Source organism: Cygnus atratus, chromosome 15 (genome assembly GCF_013377495.2).
Source record: "Cygnus atratus isolate AKBS03 ecotype Queensland, Australia chromosome 15, CAtr_DNAZoo_HiC_assembly, whole genome shotgun sequence".
NCBI lineage: Eukaryota > Metazoa > Chordata > Aves > Anseriformes > Anatidae > Cygnus > Cygnus atratus.
Window position 1 is genome coordinate 13,901,656 of NC_066376.1, and position 16,792 is coordinate 13,918,447.

Below are 16,792 nucleotides of genomic sequence, written 5' to 3' on the forward strand. Positions count from 1 at the left end.
AAAAGAATGCATTGGTTTTCAAGATATGGAGGCTGATCTCTTTGATTCTGTAAAATTACTTAGTTTCTCATAAAATGAGGTGTGTTGCTATTTGTAGTTATTAGAGATGGTGATCCTACAGCAGAGGTAGGCTTTCCCCAAGCTTTCCTGTGGTGCCGTGCAGACTCTGAGAGCCCGCACCATAAAGGGGTTCCTCCACAGCGCAGCAGCACAGGATGATGTTGCATTGTTTGGCTGTTGCAAAAAATGTATAGTGCCTGCAGTGGACTTCCTGGTGAGGTGCTGACCTGCTGAAGGCAACAAGGGCTTCTTTATTAATCACGGTGGCCTTTGAATCAGGGTCTGCAGGTACAGCGTGAAGCTCTGGTCAATCCTTTGTGTCTTTGGCACAGTCCTACAGTTACCTCAGTGTAAGGGTGGTCTGGCAGTGCTGAGTAAAACACTAGAAATAAGATCTCAACCCAGCAACTAGCCTGTTCTGTGCTACATAATTTAGTTGGCATGTTTGTTTGTTTTTCCTTCTTTTATTTTTTTTCTCCTTGCAGTTTTACCCAGCTTTTTTCTTCAAAAGTGACATTTAAAAATGTGTGGATAAATCTCAATGATGCTTTGTATTATCAATGATGCTTTGTATCAATTCTCTGTTCAAAATAAGGTGAAAATGCAGCAGCAGAAGAGAATTTTACTTTGTTCTGAAAGGCTTCAGATGCCATAAACTTTGTAATGAAAGTATATTGCTAAAAAGAACATAATGGACTTGATAATTGGGATTGACCTTAAAAAACAGTTCCAGACTAGCTTGTCTCAGCACTGTGTTAATAATGAACTCTTTGTAATTCTTCTGAGCTGCTAATCTTAGTCTGGTTTCTGCAAAATTAAAGAATTTGGTTATTTTGCTCCCGTAGTTCTTTAATCATTAATTAGTGTAGGAATCTTGCTGTATTTGCTAGCCCTGAAAATCAAAATGCTTCTAATTTTTTTTAGTCTAGTCTTTAAACAAGAGGCTTAAGTGAGCCATAGCCTCACAGTTGTATGGAAAAGACAAATGCACGAGGCAGTGGTTTATTATTCAGTGAGATTATTTAATTTTGGTTCATTGGCAAGTGTGAGGCCTTATCCTTCACAGTGCTTTGTCTCCTTGAAAGATGCAATTGAGCTTTAATGACTTATTTAGGGCAGTGAGTGCTTTTCTGTGTAATGAGCACTTGGGGGGGTCAGGTGTGTCGACAGCTTTATAGAACTGGAAATGAAATGATTTAATGGAAATTTAACCCTTTCAAATCTAATTTCTTTAATGTTAATATAACTTCTGGAGCAGAGCAGTTTTTTTTGTTGTTTGTTTTTTAATTATTTATTAAGACTTCAGGAAACTTGAAACATTATGAAAGTAATCTCAAAACTGTCTCAATGCATATAACCAAATAGCACCACAATCACTTACTGAGGGTTTGATTCAAAGAGTCCCACAGAAATCATCTTCTAACATGGAAGTAACTTACTGGATAATCATGTCATGAGAAGGTCCTGATTTAGTAACTCCTCCATGTAAACTATGTAAGATGTCTAAGACAGTTGGCTTTGTTATTTATTGAATTTGGATCGCTGAAGATTCAGTATATTTAAGGGGGGGGGGAGGGGATTTAATCACACAGTTGTCAAGATGGGTTCATGTAAGTTGTTTTTCTTGATGGTGGTAAGTCATCCAAAGGGTTTGTCTAAAATCAGTGTCATTTTAAATACAAGCCTCATGACGATGGATTAAGAGATCAGTCTTGAGTATGGGTGTTGTCTGTACCAGTTAGCCTGCTGGAGTCGTTAGGAGGTGAAATACTGACTTCACTGATCCTAGTTTGGCAGGACAGCAGTAGACATTGCCTGCAGAAGGGTGTGCGTGTATTTATGTACATACATATAGAGGCATTTATGTGTGCCTTTATGCACTGCATTCTCTCGATAGTACGTGCACATGCTTATTTGTAAGTTTTCTGGAAGTGCACACAGCACCTAGATGCACACTGGACTGCCAGAACTCCTATAATGTATAAAATGCTTAAATTCAGATCAGTGTCTCCGAGAAAAGGCAGGATGATGCGGTAGATGGATTCAAGATGGCAACTGATGGCTTATAATGCTAGCCAATATCTTCATCACTTTTATCCCACTTTCAAAAGGCTACAGGCAGAACGTGTGCAGCGTGACACTAGTAAACAGTTGCTGCAGAGGAATATACTCGCTGGGGAGCAAGTGGGTACTTGGATCGCTGCGCCGGCTTGTTTGACATGCTGCAGCTGAAGCTGTCACATCCCCGCTCAGCAACGAACCGCTCTGTCTGCTATATTTTTGCAGAACTGTGAGAGCATCGGAGGGTCCCATCTACAAAGGTGTCTGCAAATGCTTCTGTCGCTCCAAAGGCCATGGCTTCATTACCCCCGCAGATGGAGGACCCGACATCTTCGTACACATTTCTGAGTAAGTTGTCCGGGTCACTGGGGAAGCTGGAGCTCCAGTTTGCCTTGATTACGGAATGCTTGTGACACATCACGTGCCAAGAATGGTTTGTAATCTGTCACCCTTATCTTAGCACAGAGCAGTTCTGCGGATGTTACGGAAAAAGAACAGCATAATCTCTAACTGCCAGTATTATTATAAATCTGTTCAGTTGAAAACTTGTAGATGATCCTGTTAGATCTCTTAGAATAAGCTGTGTGATTTCACCCAAACAAAGAAGCTTGCATTTATGTGAAGCAAATCATCTAGGCAGTACCCAGCTTTAATTTAAAGTTTTCTGACATTGAAAATTCACTTTTTACTTTGCACCACTTTTATCATTATTAAAGTAAAGGTTAATTACCTTCACTGTTAAGAAAAGTAATTTGCCTAGCTTCAGTCTTGAGCAGCTTATGGCTAAACTTTCTCTGTTAACAGGTTCATTAGTACCCCCGCTTTTTTTCCTTGAACACTGATATTTATCACCTCTGAATATACCTTCTGATAAATCAGACAAATCGAACTTTTCAAGTTCCTTGTTTTTTTTTTTCTCCAGTCTAAAACAATCTTTCCAGTTTCTTTTCTAACCGTGCTGCAGAATTTAAATATCACTTAAAAATAATGAATATAAATGTATGGATAGTTTCAGTATACAGAGATAAAAATCTCTTCCACACTCCTGCTGTGTTTCTCTTTCTATATGTCCCATAATAGCATTAGCCCTTCTAATCCCTAGTCTTCTGCTGAATTGCTTATCTGCTCTGACCTCTGCATCCTCTGCAGCGTGAGAGTTTGGTGCAGTCCCAGATGCAGTCTGTCATCCCCTGGCAGCAGGGTCTGCATTCCTGGCTCCCAGATACGTGACTTCATATTTGGTTGCACTGCAGCACATCTGACTGGAATAGGCCCTGCTTGCCAAGGCATCCAGATCGCTCTGTGACTGCACTGTCTTCTGTATTTGTTTGGCTCATCTGCAAGGTTTAGCAGACAATTTTATATTTGTTTCCAGATTGAGATGTTGACCAGCGTGGGGGCCAAAACTGTTTTCTGTGGGCCAGTATTAAGATCATCGAATGTTTATTTTCCAATAACCTCTTTTAGATCTGTCACCATGTTTAATCTACCTATTGCTTACTATGTTGAAGCTGTATAATCCTCATTTTTTGTTTGGAGTGGTTATCCGGTGGTAAGTCAATAAAAGCCTTACCAAATTATTCAGGTGGCCCCAGTTATCTTTCCTGCTCATGTGGTTAGCATGTGTCCTTTGAGCGCATTGGCCTTCTTCCAATTTTTCTGAAACGTTTACTGTATGATGGACCATTCTGGGTACACGTGCTGCTCCTGCCCTCAATCCCACTCCAATCAGCTGTAACTCCAGCGATGTTTCACTGTTTCTATTTAAGACCCCAGTATGTCTCCTATGCTGAGGACCTATATGACTTTTATAAAGGTTACTTTTTGACTGCAGTGATTTCAGTGGTCTGTGTGAGAGGCCCCATCTCACAGGTGTCCCCTCTTGTGGGCTCTGCTACTTGCCATATCAATCCTGGATGCTTTCAAAACGCTTTGACTCTGAGCCATCTCTATACTATATTTAAATGAATATGGTGTGGAAGTGGCATGCCATCTTTCCCCTTTATTCCACCCAATTGATCTGTCCTAAAAACAGTATTGAACAAGTCATTGTGGTTGTAAAAGTTCGTGAGCAATCACACTTCTTGATGTATTTTCAGCATGTTTATTTTGCTGACGTGTGTCAAGTTCTCTGTTTACCCTCACTCTTACTCAGCCATGCCCTCAGCCTGCCCCTGCAGCGAAAAGCTGGAGTAGATAAAGGATGAGAGGGGGAGAGCTGATGCATGGGCAGGGCATGGCATGGCAAGCTCCAGCTTCAGCCTAAGCTCTGGCTTCCCAGGTCTCAATTTGGTGTCCTAGCCCTCAGGCCATGCTGCTTCTCTTCAGTTTTAATTGCTCCATTTCAGTTTAATTCTTATGCTGGTGGAGAACAGCCCGTCTCTGTGTCACGCTGTACAGAGCAGGGCATGCTGCAGTTTTTCTGTAGTACAGCAGATCTCTTAAAACAGAGCAGGTGTCTTCTGTTTACCATAGATGAGAAGATTGGAGGGGACTTCCTCTGCCCTGCTCGCTGCTGGAGGGTACTTGTGCCTTTCTGGCAGATGCATTTCCCAACCTACTCTTAACAATTCCAGTGATGGGGATCCACTGCCTCCCTGGCTGATCTCTTCCTATAATGAACAGACCTGGTTCTTAATTGTTTCTGTTGTTCAGCCTACCTCTCCCTTGCTTTATGACCCTTCACTCCTCCTTCCATCTCCATAGCAGGTGAATGATGTCTTTCCTCTTTAAGCATGTAATTTATGTGTTCAAAGACCATTTTCCTTGCTCTTTCAGAGATGTTTTAGCAAGGTTAGTTCATATGAATTTTGTAAGACTGAAGGATGCACTTTATGCGAGCCTTCTAGGCTAAATTCTGCTCCTTTGAAGTCAACGGGTTTTTTTTTTTTTTTTACATTGAACCAGGACTGGGCCATAATTTTTAGTGTTTTCTATATAGGAATAATCTCAGAGCTTAGATTCAAACATAGCTGATGTTTCTGCCTGAACATGTTATTACAAAGCGCTATTATCAAAGTACAAAGTATAAAAGTTTTCAGCAAGTTATTATTCTTTAATTACTCTAAGTGTGTCTGAATTAGTTGGAAACAGCTTTTAGTGCTAGAGGGCGATGGTATCACTATCTTAATTCTGGTGCAAGGTAGCACTGGAAAGATGAATTAATAATGACTTTCATTTCAGTTGATTTCACTGTGAGTTAGAAACGTTGCTCTTTACTAATGAGAACTGCTTTTTACAGCAGCATGCTGTAACCATCACCGTGGCTCAAGAAGACTCCAATGACTGGTGTGCATAGTGTGGGTTTTGAGGTACTGCTTAGGTTTATCATGCAGTGCTTTTCTAGGTGTTTTCCTCAATTAAACCTGAATGTGGGATAGACATCAACCTGTTCACTGTCTCAGTGCGTTATAGACATCTACTTGTGAAATGAAAGAGGATTGTTTCTGCTGAATCAGTTCTTCCTGAAAGCTAGGATTTCAGGAACATGATTAAAATGGTCTGCCAGTTTAGATCCAGTAAGATTGTGAAGAACACAGCAGAGCAGTCTACGTTGTGGTGATCAGTGAATGCTCTGAGCATCAGGAGCAGCTGCCAATCTTGCAGATTAATAAGTTTTTAAACATAAAAATTTAATTTGAAAGAATTTTTTTTTCCTCCTAAGCTTTGGGAAGCAAGGTAACACTTCAATGGAAATGCCTTCTGTGAAATGGAATCTCTCTTTCCCATATCTTACAAAAAAAAAAAGGGAAAGCTAATTACACTTAACATGATGTTTCCATTTCCATAAATGACTGAGTGTTAGCCTAAAAATAAGTTCAAGCGTGTGTGGCATGTGGCATTCAAACTCTCGCTCCTTCATTCGGCATTGCAATATTTTCAGTTGCAGTATCTGCTAGAGTTTAAGGTGAATACTGTTCTTTTGTCGTGCGGATGTGGTTTATGAATGGAGTTTGCAGCAAAGCTGTGTTACTGGGGAGCTGGATTTATCGGGTTTGGGGAAATAGTCTTAAAAAGTCAGTTTGGAAAGCAATTGTTAAAGGGGTTTTGTCAGTGTGGCTTTGTCTGTTTTAACAGGTGGCTCTAAGGAGTGGAGAGAAGAATTGGTTTGGGTTGGGTTTTAGTAACACTTGTGTTGGGCTGGTTCCTCTTTGGACTGAGGAGGTGCAACTACACAGAACTGCACCGTGAGCCAGGGCAGCCTGCAGTTCTCTCGAAATGCTGATGTCTGCTGGGGGCAGGTGGTAGCGTTTCCTTCCGAGCCATCCTCCTGCGGCAGATAGCGAGGTGTGGTGGCAGCTCTGGTGGCAGTCACTGCAGGCGGTGGCACTTTCCTGGCAGCACTCGTGGCACCTCTGCAGGCTGGTCTGGGGGTGAAGCATCTGTGGCTGAAACTGCACCACAACGGCAGCGCTGCCGGTGTTCGGATGGACAGATTGGAGCCAGCTCCCGCGCACTGACCTGCACGGCTGCTCCCCTCTGCACATGCTGGGGCTGGTGCTGTGCTGGGGTTGTCCTGCCCCTGCCAGCCAGCTGAAGGTGCGAGCCCCAGGCTCGTTGGTGCTTCCTGTGCTATGTGTATAGCGAGTCCTGCTTCCTTGCACTTGCTGGAAGTACTTCTCAAGCTGGTACAAAGGGTTGTTCTAGGAAAATGTGGGCTTTTTTTTTGTTTTTTATTGTGCTCAGTTTAATACTATGCCCATCTCTGGAGCAGAAAACAAAATGTGCTTGCTAGTAGTGAGTGTAAAACCCTAGCTGGCAGCATGGGGATGTAGGAGTCGCTGAGACTGTAGTTCAAGATAACGGCTCAAGATCAAATTGTAGTTCAAGATAACAGCTCTGGAAGGAAGCAAAGGAAAATGAGTTCACCTGGAGTAATTTATTTTTTTTGTAAACCCTTTAGTTAATTTTTAAATAATGGCAAGTACTGTTAATTCTTTCATTTCCACCATCCTGGATGGTTGGACTTGATGATCTTAAGGGTCTTTTCCAGCCTCTGTGATTCTGTGACCCACTGTCACTGAACTGATGGTGCTATTGTAGTGCCAGTGCTGAGAACTGTTTCATCCTCAACACCTTGCCTCCTCTGCTGGTGTTTCATGGCTGGAGTAACTCAGCTCTCACAACTTCTTCATGTTTTGACCATTACTGGAATGTAACCACCCCTGTGGCTTCAGTTTCACTCTTCATACTCTTCCTGCAGAGGTGGCATGTTTCTGGAGAGCAGGCTGGGGAATCCCGTGGGAGGTGGCTCTCGAGGTTCCCCGCACCTTGTGCACCTGCTGAAGGGGAGCTCTGCGGGCAGGGCTGCGGGGTGGAGAGAGGTGAGTTGGAGGTGCCTGTGATTGTAGGTCAGATGATGTGCTTTTGGGCAGTACACAGGAATCCCGCGCATCTGCTTTCCCAGTGTATTTGGGGGTGAGCACATGCAGGAGTCTCACTTACCCTCAGGGCCTTTGCATTAGGCTGGGATTTTGCCTCGAGCCTGTGTACCTGCAAAGGCAAGGCAAGGAGACATCACCAGAGAGCACTGATGAATTAATGACCACACTTTTTAAAAAAGGAGTTTCATTTGAAAAAGTAGCTGACTTCTTGGAACAGGAGAAAAAAACACGTGCAGTGCTTGTGGGTTTTCTGCAGTTTGCTGGAGCTTGGCTCTGAAGGGGAAAATGCTGCATTGCAGAGAGGCCTTCGGGGTGTCCTTCAGGCTGCTTTCCTGACCCTGTGTCTAACGATGGCTTTGTAGAATTGGCGTTGTACCTCCCCCAGGGCTTCGCTGCGCAGCACCTTTGGGTCCCTGGAGAGAGGCAGAGTTTGCTGTGCTTTGCTCACACGTTGTGTAGTGACCTCAGGAGAATATGCTCCTAGGGCCCGCAACTCGGGAGTACTGGGGGAAAAAAACAACCACAGAAGTGGTCTCCCAGTGGGATCCCAGGTGGAGATACGGTCCTGTTCTGCTGCATTTGGTTTCTGGCTGTGCTGGAGACATGCTCTCAGCAACGTCTTCCTGCAGGGAGGAACCCAGCTGTGTCCTGGCCACTGTCCCACCACATCGCCGAGCCTGACTTTTGGAGCTGTCCACACCCATGGAGGCATCTTATCACACTGCTTGCTTTCCTCTGACTTTCTGCCAGATCGCTGTGTTTAATGCACAACATTAATGCTGACATCTTCTTTGCTGCTGCTCTCGTAGTGGGGTGTAACAATATGGATTGGAAATTAGTCAGTAATTAGAAACAAACCGAGAGCTGAATGTGAGCTGAGGGAACGGACCCGTCCAGCCCCCGTACCTTTCCTGGGAACGAGCAGCGGCTTTTGCTGGCTGCAGGCAGCTGTTCTGGGGCTGCTGGGAAGCCAAACCTGAGCTTTCAGGTTTCCCTCCAAGTACTCAAGGCACTCGATGACTTGCCTGCTTTGAGCTGCACACTTCCTTCCTGATGTGCTCCCCTCCTGGTGCCTTTCTGCAACTGCTGAAGTGTCTGAAATAAGTAAATTGTTTGCGGGGGGAGGAGAGGCTGCACAACAGCAGCTCTTACCTGGGAGGGGTTTGGATGTTAACAAAACATGGACAACCTTTTCCTTAGGGTTCCCGTCTACCCCCAGGTTGGCTCAGGAAACCTGCATGCTGCAAGGAATGCCAGCTTGCTGCGGCCACGATTGTAGCACAGCGTTTCCAGAATCTCCACCTGAGGTAATAAAAGCCGTGACAGGGAAAGGTGAGACGTAGCTTGCAGGCTGGGCAGTGGGCTGTGCAGGAGGCTGTAGGTGCCTGAGGATGGAGACTCTGGTTAGTGAGCTCAGAAGAAGACTAACCAGGGCTTTGGCTTCTGGATGCAAACGGGAGGTATTGCTGTGACAGGATCCAAGCTGGATGCTTGTAGGAACAGGTGTTTTCTGTACGTCTAACTGGGTCCTGGTAGGCCTCTTTAGAAAGCTCTGCCTCTTGTGATCACCATTTCCTTCTGGGTGCCCAGTGGGCTGCTTGGTGTTGAACTGGCTGCCGAGCAGGTATGGAGACGTAACTATCCCCAAGCATGGATTCAAAAACCGTGACTAGAGATCTCAGCGGGGAGATGTGGCAGCACCTGGGAAGATCTCTGCAATGGGCCAGATCTCTCAGAGACCAGGGCAATCCTGTAGGTGAGACCTTAGTTATTTACAGCTGGGATTCCTTGGTGCTTGGACCTCTTTCCCACTTGTCTGTCCCAGTTATGAGTGTGACTGGTGGGTGAGAGGCAGCCATGTTTCTGGTTTGCCTGCCTGCTGCCTCCATAAAGTCATTGCTGGCATCCTTGATATCTGCTGAGACTGCATGGGAGGGCATTCGGGATTAGTAACTCAGGATGGTTCACTTCTGTTTGGGTCTGCTGTTTAGTAAAAACACAAGGGTTCTGGGGGGCATGCTGAGGAGTGAAATGAGCTTTGAGAAGCCCCCGAAATAATGCAGCCCGTCGGTCCGTGGGAGCTGGCTGCGTGGTGTGATCTGTGGCAGCCTTGTTGACCAACACGGCTCTGAATTCACTGAAAACTTGTGTTCGAAAATGTTTCCATTTGACTTCGTCTTTGTCCCAGAGGGTTTAACTAGTGCCTTGGAATACGAATAACAGCTGTGAGGAGGAAGAGCTAGAACATTTCTTATTTAGGTAATTTCCTAATAACCTCCCAGCTCCCTAAAAATAGTGCAAGATAAAAATGCTCTACCGCACCAGACTGGCACTGAGCTGGGAAATGGGAGTTGCTGGATAATCTAAAGCTTACTGTATTGTGTCTCTCTCTGACACAAACATCAGGAAAACACTTCACCTTTTTAGCTTAATTTATCAAAGTGTCTTAAAATTCCTGGATACATAAATAGGCATTAGTTTGAATAGGAATATGTGTACAAGTCTCTTAATGCATTTGTTTTTAGATCAACATTAAATAGAGTAAAAATAATTACATAGTTATAAAATATGTATTTGTAGAAAAGATATAAAATATTTCATCAATATATAACATCAAGAAGTCCACGTTTAATTTCTTCTAACTTATCTGGGTAACTTACATTGTGTATAGAGCAGCTGCTGCAGACAGAATCTGTTCCAAGATCTCTGTTTACGTTCTCCAATCTCCTCTAGTTCATTTACCTCCCAGCACTTAAGGCAATTGCTTCCTGATGGAGGATCTTCCTGCAGCTCTGCCATCCAGTGTGGGGCTCTGCCATCTCATCGGCTTTCAAGTGCCATTACAGTGTTCTTTCTTGACACCACCAAAAATACTGCGTAATCTGGGTGCTGTTCGTTCCTGCTTCTAAGCATCACTTAGCGATACTGCTGCTGGAGCAAGTCTGCATCTACCCAGTACCACTGTTCCAGAAGCAGCGTTTGGTGGGCAAACACTGCTGTTACGCTGTTCACAAACAGCTGTTATCAGGCTGCAGACTGAGACCTTTGTCCTCTCGCTTTTCATGTGCACTGGGGACAATGAGTTAATGGTGTATGTGGTAGGCACCAAGAGTAACGAGTAGTCAGAAGGCTGCAGGGAAGAAAAGAATATCTGATCTGTGGGAGACAGGCTTAGAGGCTGAAAACAGAGTATGAAATTCAAGCTGCTTGTGTGGCCACAGCCTTCTCACATAGCTGTGCAAAGGACAGTCCTGGTCTTGATCAGGTCAAGCAAAAAAAGGGAGAAACTAGGGGACGAGAAAAAGGAGTGTTGGGATAGAATGAAGGTTTTATCACAAGCTTCAGTCTCTTGTAGTGTCAGTTTGAATAAGGTAAGAAACCAAGAAAGGATCTGATGCTGTCAGAATAATGCTTGATCCTGTAAGAAGTGCTTTCTAGTGGAGAAAAGTGTATTTTTCAGGGTAATCCTTAGGGCTGTGCATTTTTCAGGGCTAATGTGACCTCACTGGTAAAAGGAACAGGAGTAATTAACCTCATGATTCAAGCTTAAGAAGCTTGGGTCAGAAAATTGCCTTTTTTTTTTTTTTTTTTTTTTAAATGAGTTAATGCACTTTTTATTTTCTGTGCAGACGAGGGACTGTAGATGACACTCCAACCTGTGGTCTAACAACTGCCGAGGGATGCGGTGGCTCTCAGTGACAGCTGAGAACACGTCCTCTAGTCTGGCGTGTTCCTGTTGCTTCTCCTCTCCCTGACTGCAGCCTGTTGGATGTTAGGCATACCACTTCTGTGCGCATACCAATTTTCTTGTTCTTATTTTCATGGAAAAAACAGCACCACTTTGGTTACCAGTGCACCTGCAACCCCTTTCTTACCAGAGCTCATCCTGGTATATATTCATATTTCAATTTTAAGCCAAACACATCCCAACAAAAGCCACATCATTTTTAGCTCTTGAGCTGTACTCCTTCCTCACTTGAATATTCAACTGATATCTAATTGCTTTTTGTTTTTTCAGCAGCTTAAAACACCGTCCTTGTGTATGGGTATGTCTCTGGTGCTTCAAGAGATAGCGTGACTCCACTTTCCTTCTCGCTTAACCCCACCTACTAATATCTTTTGCAGTTTTCAAATGTTTATATTGCTAACTGCATCTCATCCTGTTTTACAGGAGCTTTTAGAGAACATGTAAGGTTCCTGTTTGTGAAAAAGACTTTTCAGCCAAACTTAAGATCTTTTCCTGGGCAGGGCATCCGTTCTGTTTGGTTCCTGCAATGCAGTGACTTCTGAGCTCGCTGCTTGCTCTGCGTGTTCATCCTCTGCGCAGGAATCAAAGGTGATGCTTGGGGTTGTGGAGTGGGCAGCCATAACGTCAAGAGGAGATGCTGCTTTAGTTCCAGCTTCAAGTAACAGCTCTGCCTCTGCTCCCTGAAATCCTGTCTGCAGATGGTCCCGCTGCTCGAGGCCAGATGAGGAAACACGTTTCATTACAATTTTTTCCAGTGGCTCAGCTGCACTTGAGTTGATGTAGACTTTCTGCATCGGCTCGTATTGTCTACACTCATTACATCTGAGCTGGGAAATGTTTCTGTTCGCTGTTTTTTGCTAATCCAGTGTTTTTTTGTGTAGATAATGTGTTTGTGTTGTAGTGTCTTCCACCAAAAAATGTTACCTTGCTCAGGTGGGACTGCTGCCCTACATGGGGTTGTGTTGTGTGTTGCTGCTTGTGGCAATGTGTTTTTAGCTCAAATAACAACAGTCCTTTGGTTCGGGGGACTGAGGGCTCATTCATCTGTATGCATGAGCACTGCAGCAGCATGATGCACAGTCGTAGCTGATGCTCATGAGTTACTGCACTCAGCAAAACAATCAAGTGTTCATTTGCACTTTATTTTTCTCTAGTGGTTGTGTTTCGGTGGTGGTGGTGGCGGTGTCCCGATCCCTGTCTTTGATGCCTAGTTTGTCCGTCACAGGGGTGCAGGCTGGCTGGGCAGGTCTGCCTGCACTGGGTTGGCTCCTCATGCCCAGGGTATTCCCATGGTACTTGCAGGTCTTCAGGCTGCTGCCCTCAATGCTAGGCTTTCAGGTACCAATTAATACAATATGTCAGGAACATGCTTTCCCTCACCTAACCCTTAGTTTGTGTTTTAGCCGCAGTACTGTGGAGCAGCAGCAGGACGCTCAGCCTCTGACACAGGACAGTCCTTGACTTCATCCATGGCAGAAACTCTCTCAAAGGTCCTGCCAGGACTTCAAGGCCAGCTGAGACATTGGGGCACATTTCTGTCTTGCTCTGGAGTGCAGCCCATGGCTTTATTGCTTTTTTGCTGCTTTGCAGTGATCAGTACTTGAGAAAGCATAAAAGAACCACATGGCAATGGGGCATTGCCTTACCAGGATCAAACCTACCGGTTCATTCAAGAGATTCAAGTGGGAGATATTGTTATTTTTCTACATGTAATTCCTGTTTTAGTCAGGTCTCAACCCTCTCCTGCATCTCTTCTTGAGGTTTCATGTCCACTTCTCAAGCTGTTAGACAGTACAAGTAACCTCTTCTCATCCTTGCATGAAATCCTTTCATTCAAAGTCAGGGCTGAGCTGCAGAGCATGGTGCCAAAATCCTTTGGCAGTAAGAAAGGTTAATGAATCTCTGCTCCTAAAAGGATAGTAAGTACTGGGTGTGCGAATCCTTCACAGCTAAAAGAAATATCAGACCTGTTAGAAATGGGGGGTGAGGGTTATAGATAAAGGCAATAACTGAAGGAGACGGACACAGCAAGAATCTAGAGGTGGGAGCTCGACCATGGTGTGTACAGTGTGAGACGGGGCTGGGCTGACAGGCTGGCCAGGGGACTTTGGAAGTAAATAAAGGTCAGTCGGATCAGCTTGTGTGGTAAGGAAGGGGCTGTTGGGACTGATGAAGGAGGATTTGTCTTGGCTTTTTGGTAAATATTTTTTCTGCCTGCAATTTACTGCCATTTTCCCAGGCACCACTCTGAAGAGTTCAGCTTAGGACATGCCCTCCTGGGTCTGATTCCTGCAATTTGAAGGTAGTCCAGGGAGATGGGACCTGAAGAACATGTTTCAAAGCACAGGCCTTGGGAATGCCTTTAACTTCTGTCCCTGCAGTGACAGAAGCATTTGCAGGGTAAAATTCCTGGGTGCTGTGAATATGCCCTCAGTGAAGGCAAATAACAAACACAACTGTCCAGTCCTGACCTAGAAGACTTCTTTTTTTCTTCTCCCTTTCTCTGGACTACCCCCCACCCCTCTCAAAAAAGTACACAAGCAAGTCATGTGCACAAGGCATCCAGATTTTATATTTAGCATGTTATCTGTTCACCTGGCCTGTTCTAGCTACAAATGGTATGCGGTGCTGCTGTGAGACGCTGAAAAGCCCCTAAACAAAAAGAAATCAAGAGCCTGCGTTGTCAGAGAAGGGAATCCTGAACACAGGCTTGTGTAGGTATATTTAAAGAAGGGTGAGGTAGCATCCTGTCAAAGAATTGTGAAAATGTGGTTTTGGAAGGCATCTCTGCATGTCTTCAGTGGCACATGCTGGGGTTTTTATTAAAAAGCTCTGATCTTGAACAGGGAGGTGAGGAAGGCCGTTACCCTTTGCGGCCCTGTCTCCTCAGTACGTGACTCTGGATAGAAGGTGCCAGCCTTTCTGTCACTTCCCACTGTTTCCAGATAAGACTCAAACACAGTAACAAATGCGGAGTGCGAGTCCTCCAGCATCCCACCTCATCCAGTATCCCACCTCGTCACACTGGGAGAGGACTGGTAGAAATGGGCGACTGGATGCTGGAGGAGAGCTTTTTTGGTGAAACACATCAGGGCCACAGAACTAATTTGATTATTCATTTATTTTCCAGCGAGTAATTTTAAAGCGTTTGACACTGTTGTACCGGGGCTTGCTTTATTTTTTAAACGCCCCAGGCAAACTGCACGTTATGGGGGAGTAACCTAAAGATAAAATCAGTGACTACAATTGAACAATCTTTCTTTAAAAAAGAGGAGGGGGAAAAAACAAAACAAAACTTCATAACCTTAAGAAAGGGTGGGGGACCAACTTCCTATAGCTAAAAAACAAAACAAAACAAAAAACCACAGAACCCAAAACAAAGCACCAAACAGTGTCAGCCCTGCCCCCTAGTGCTGCCAATGAGTAAGAGATTGTAGGAACATGTGTGAAGGTGTGAGGTTCATAATAGTATTGTACAAAGTTGGGTTCAGTTGATTATTTTTTTTTAAGTCCTATTAGCGGTTGTAGGTAAAGTTGTTTATTATTTTCTAATCTGATGTTGTTTGTAGAAATTTCGTAGGATTTTGCTGTGAGACAACCAAAATCAACTTCAGCTTTGATGACTGATGGGTTCTATTAAAACAAACAGAAAAACTGAAGTATCTTAAGCACATACAGCATTTGTGATGATAAAACTTTAGAGTAAGCATGTGAGTTATGATTAACTGAAGTTTTCTTTCCACAGCATCGAAGGCGAGTACGTTCCCGTGGCAGGCGACGAGGTCACCTACAAGGTGTGCACCATTCCTCCGAAGAACGAGAAGCTTCAGGCCGTGGAGGTCGTGATTACCCACCTAGCCCCAGGAACCAAGCACGAGACCTGGTCGGGGCATGTCATCAGCTCCTGAAGGCGTCCCAGAGGCAGCGCCGCTGCTGCGGACACTGCCTGTGTGGGTCACTGCTCGACAACTGGCTGCAGGGAACCTGACCTAAGAATAGTCTAGGTACTGTGCGGGAGGAAATACTGCATTGTCAACAGCAGCAGAAGTAGGCCAAAATTACCATATTTACAGCAGGTCTGATTTTAAAAAGGAAAAAAAAAAGGCAATCCAGATGCTAATGAAATGAAAAATATATATATTAATGTGTTCACAAAAATGTATTTTAAAGAGATTTAGTTTATGTGCTTTGAGGGGGGTGGATTTATTTTTTCCTTTACCTTGTGAACCAATTCTAGTGAATCCCCAGGGGAGTCAGGGAGAGGTTTGAAGGAGAGCTCTTGCAGCACACAGCTGTAGCAGAGGTGCAGGTCCAAGGCCCCATGGGTGCGTGAGCATCGTGAACCCTTGAGCTGCTCTTCTGCAAGTGTTAGAGCATGCTTACTGTTGCAGCAGAGCTTGAATGCCTTGGCTTTAGACTGAGCAAGCTGTTTCTTGCTGTGAGTTGTTTTCCTCGTGGAGGGAAGCTCACAAACAGAGCAGCTGCTGCATGGTGGAGAATCTCCATCTGGTGGTTATGTGCTGTTGGCCATGGCTGGGTGCCCTTCAGGTGCAGTGTTTGCAAATGACCTGTCTTCATAGGTGTGGAATTTTGTGTTGTTTTTTTAAAAAGCCTGGAATGTTTGTGAATTTACTTTGGTGCCTTGATGGTTGATTAACAACAGATTTTTTTAGGCCAGTATTAAAAAAAAAAAATAAAAAAAATTGCTTTAAGGTAAGTGGTAGAAAGCTGTAGCATAGCTTTGTAGCCTCTGGGTGTATCTGAATTTATACAAATCTGAAGATTACCTTCTTGATTGCATATAGATGATGAATGTCTGCTATGGTATTTCACTCGACAGACAAAATAACTGTACTTCTGAAAAGCAAGTTATATGATTCTATGATATGCTGTTTAGCTCAGTGTATACTGTGCAAGTTACTTAATAGGCTCAGCTGCCTGGGCAAAGTAGATTCTGCAGCTGTATTTCCTTGGAAGACTTGCTTGGTAGGATGTGATAGGGTCACCCTTGCCCTGATGCTCTTCCCTGCCTGCAAGATTTCCTGTAGTCGATGTAGTGTAACTATACTGCTCCCATTTGCCTTCCGTACCTTTTTTTCAAATGAAGCATCTTTCCCTTTTGTTTCCTACCAGTGGATTTTTATTGACTTTGCAAATAATAAAAAAAAAAGAATAAAAATAGAAAAAGATGGCATGCTACTCTTCTGTCAGTTACATGACAGTGTACCTTCAGTTGCCTGTTTGCAGTTTTAACAATAGGCACTTGCTGTCATGAAATGTCTCAAGACTCTTTCACAGCAGATGAGCTGTTCCAAGGGCTGATCTGCGGAGAGCTCAGCTACGTGAAGGTTAGTAGCTGCTGTGATGGCTTGTTTTACTTTAAGCTGTGCCTATATTACACTATAGTGTATAATAAGGATGAGCCTGCAGTGGTGTTTTTTTTGTTTTCTTTTCTGACAATATGACTAAGTAATGGTGGGTTTAACACTAACTTGTGGAATATCACGTTGCTTTCTTTACAATAAATGCGACCATTATA

At 44.1% G+C, this 16,792-nt stretch overlaps 1 protein-coding gene across 1 annotated transcript in view; it reads left to right on the plus strand.

The window, feature by feature from the left end:
* The window catches only part of CARHSP1 (calcium regulated heat stable protein 1), a 37,436-nt gene extending 22,195 nt beyond the window's left edge, over positions 1–15,241 (plus strand). The window contains exons 4-6 of the mRNA XM_050713907.1: positions 2,347–2,469; positions 8,725–8,812; positions 14,999–15,241. Coding sequence (XP_050569864.1) covers positions 2,347–2,469; positions 8,725–8,812; positions 14,999–15,241 — 454 coding nt within the window. The remainder of the gene's footprint in view (positions 1–2,346; positions 2,470–8,724; positions 8,813–14,998) is intronic.
* Positions 15,242–16,792: the final 1,551 nt, after the last annotated feature.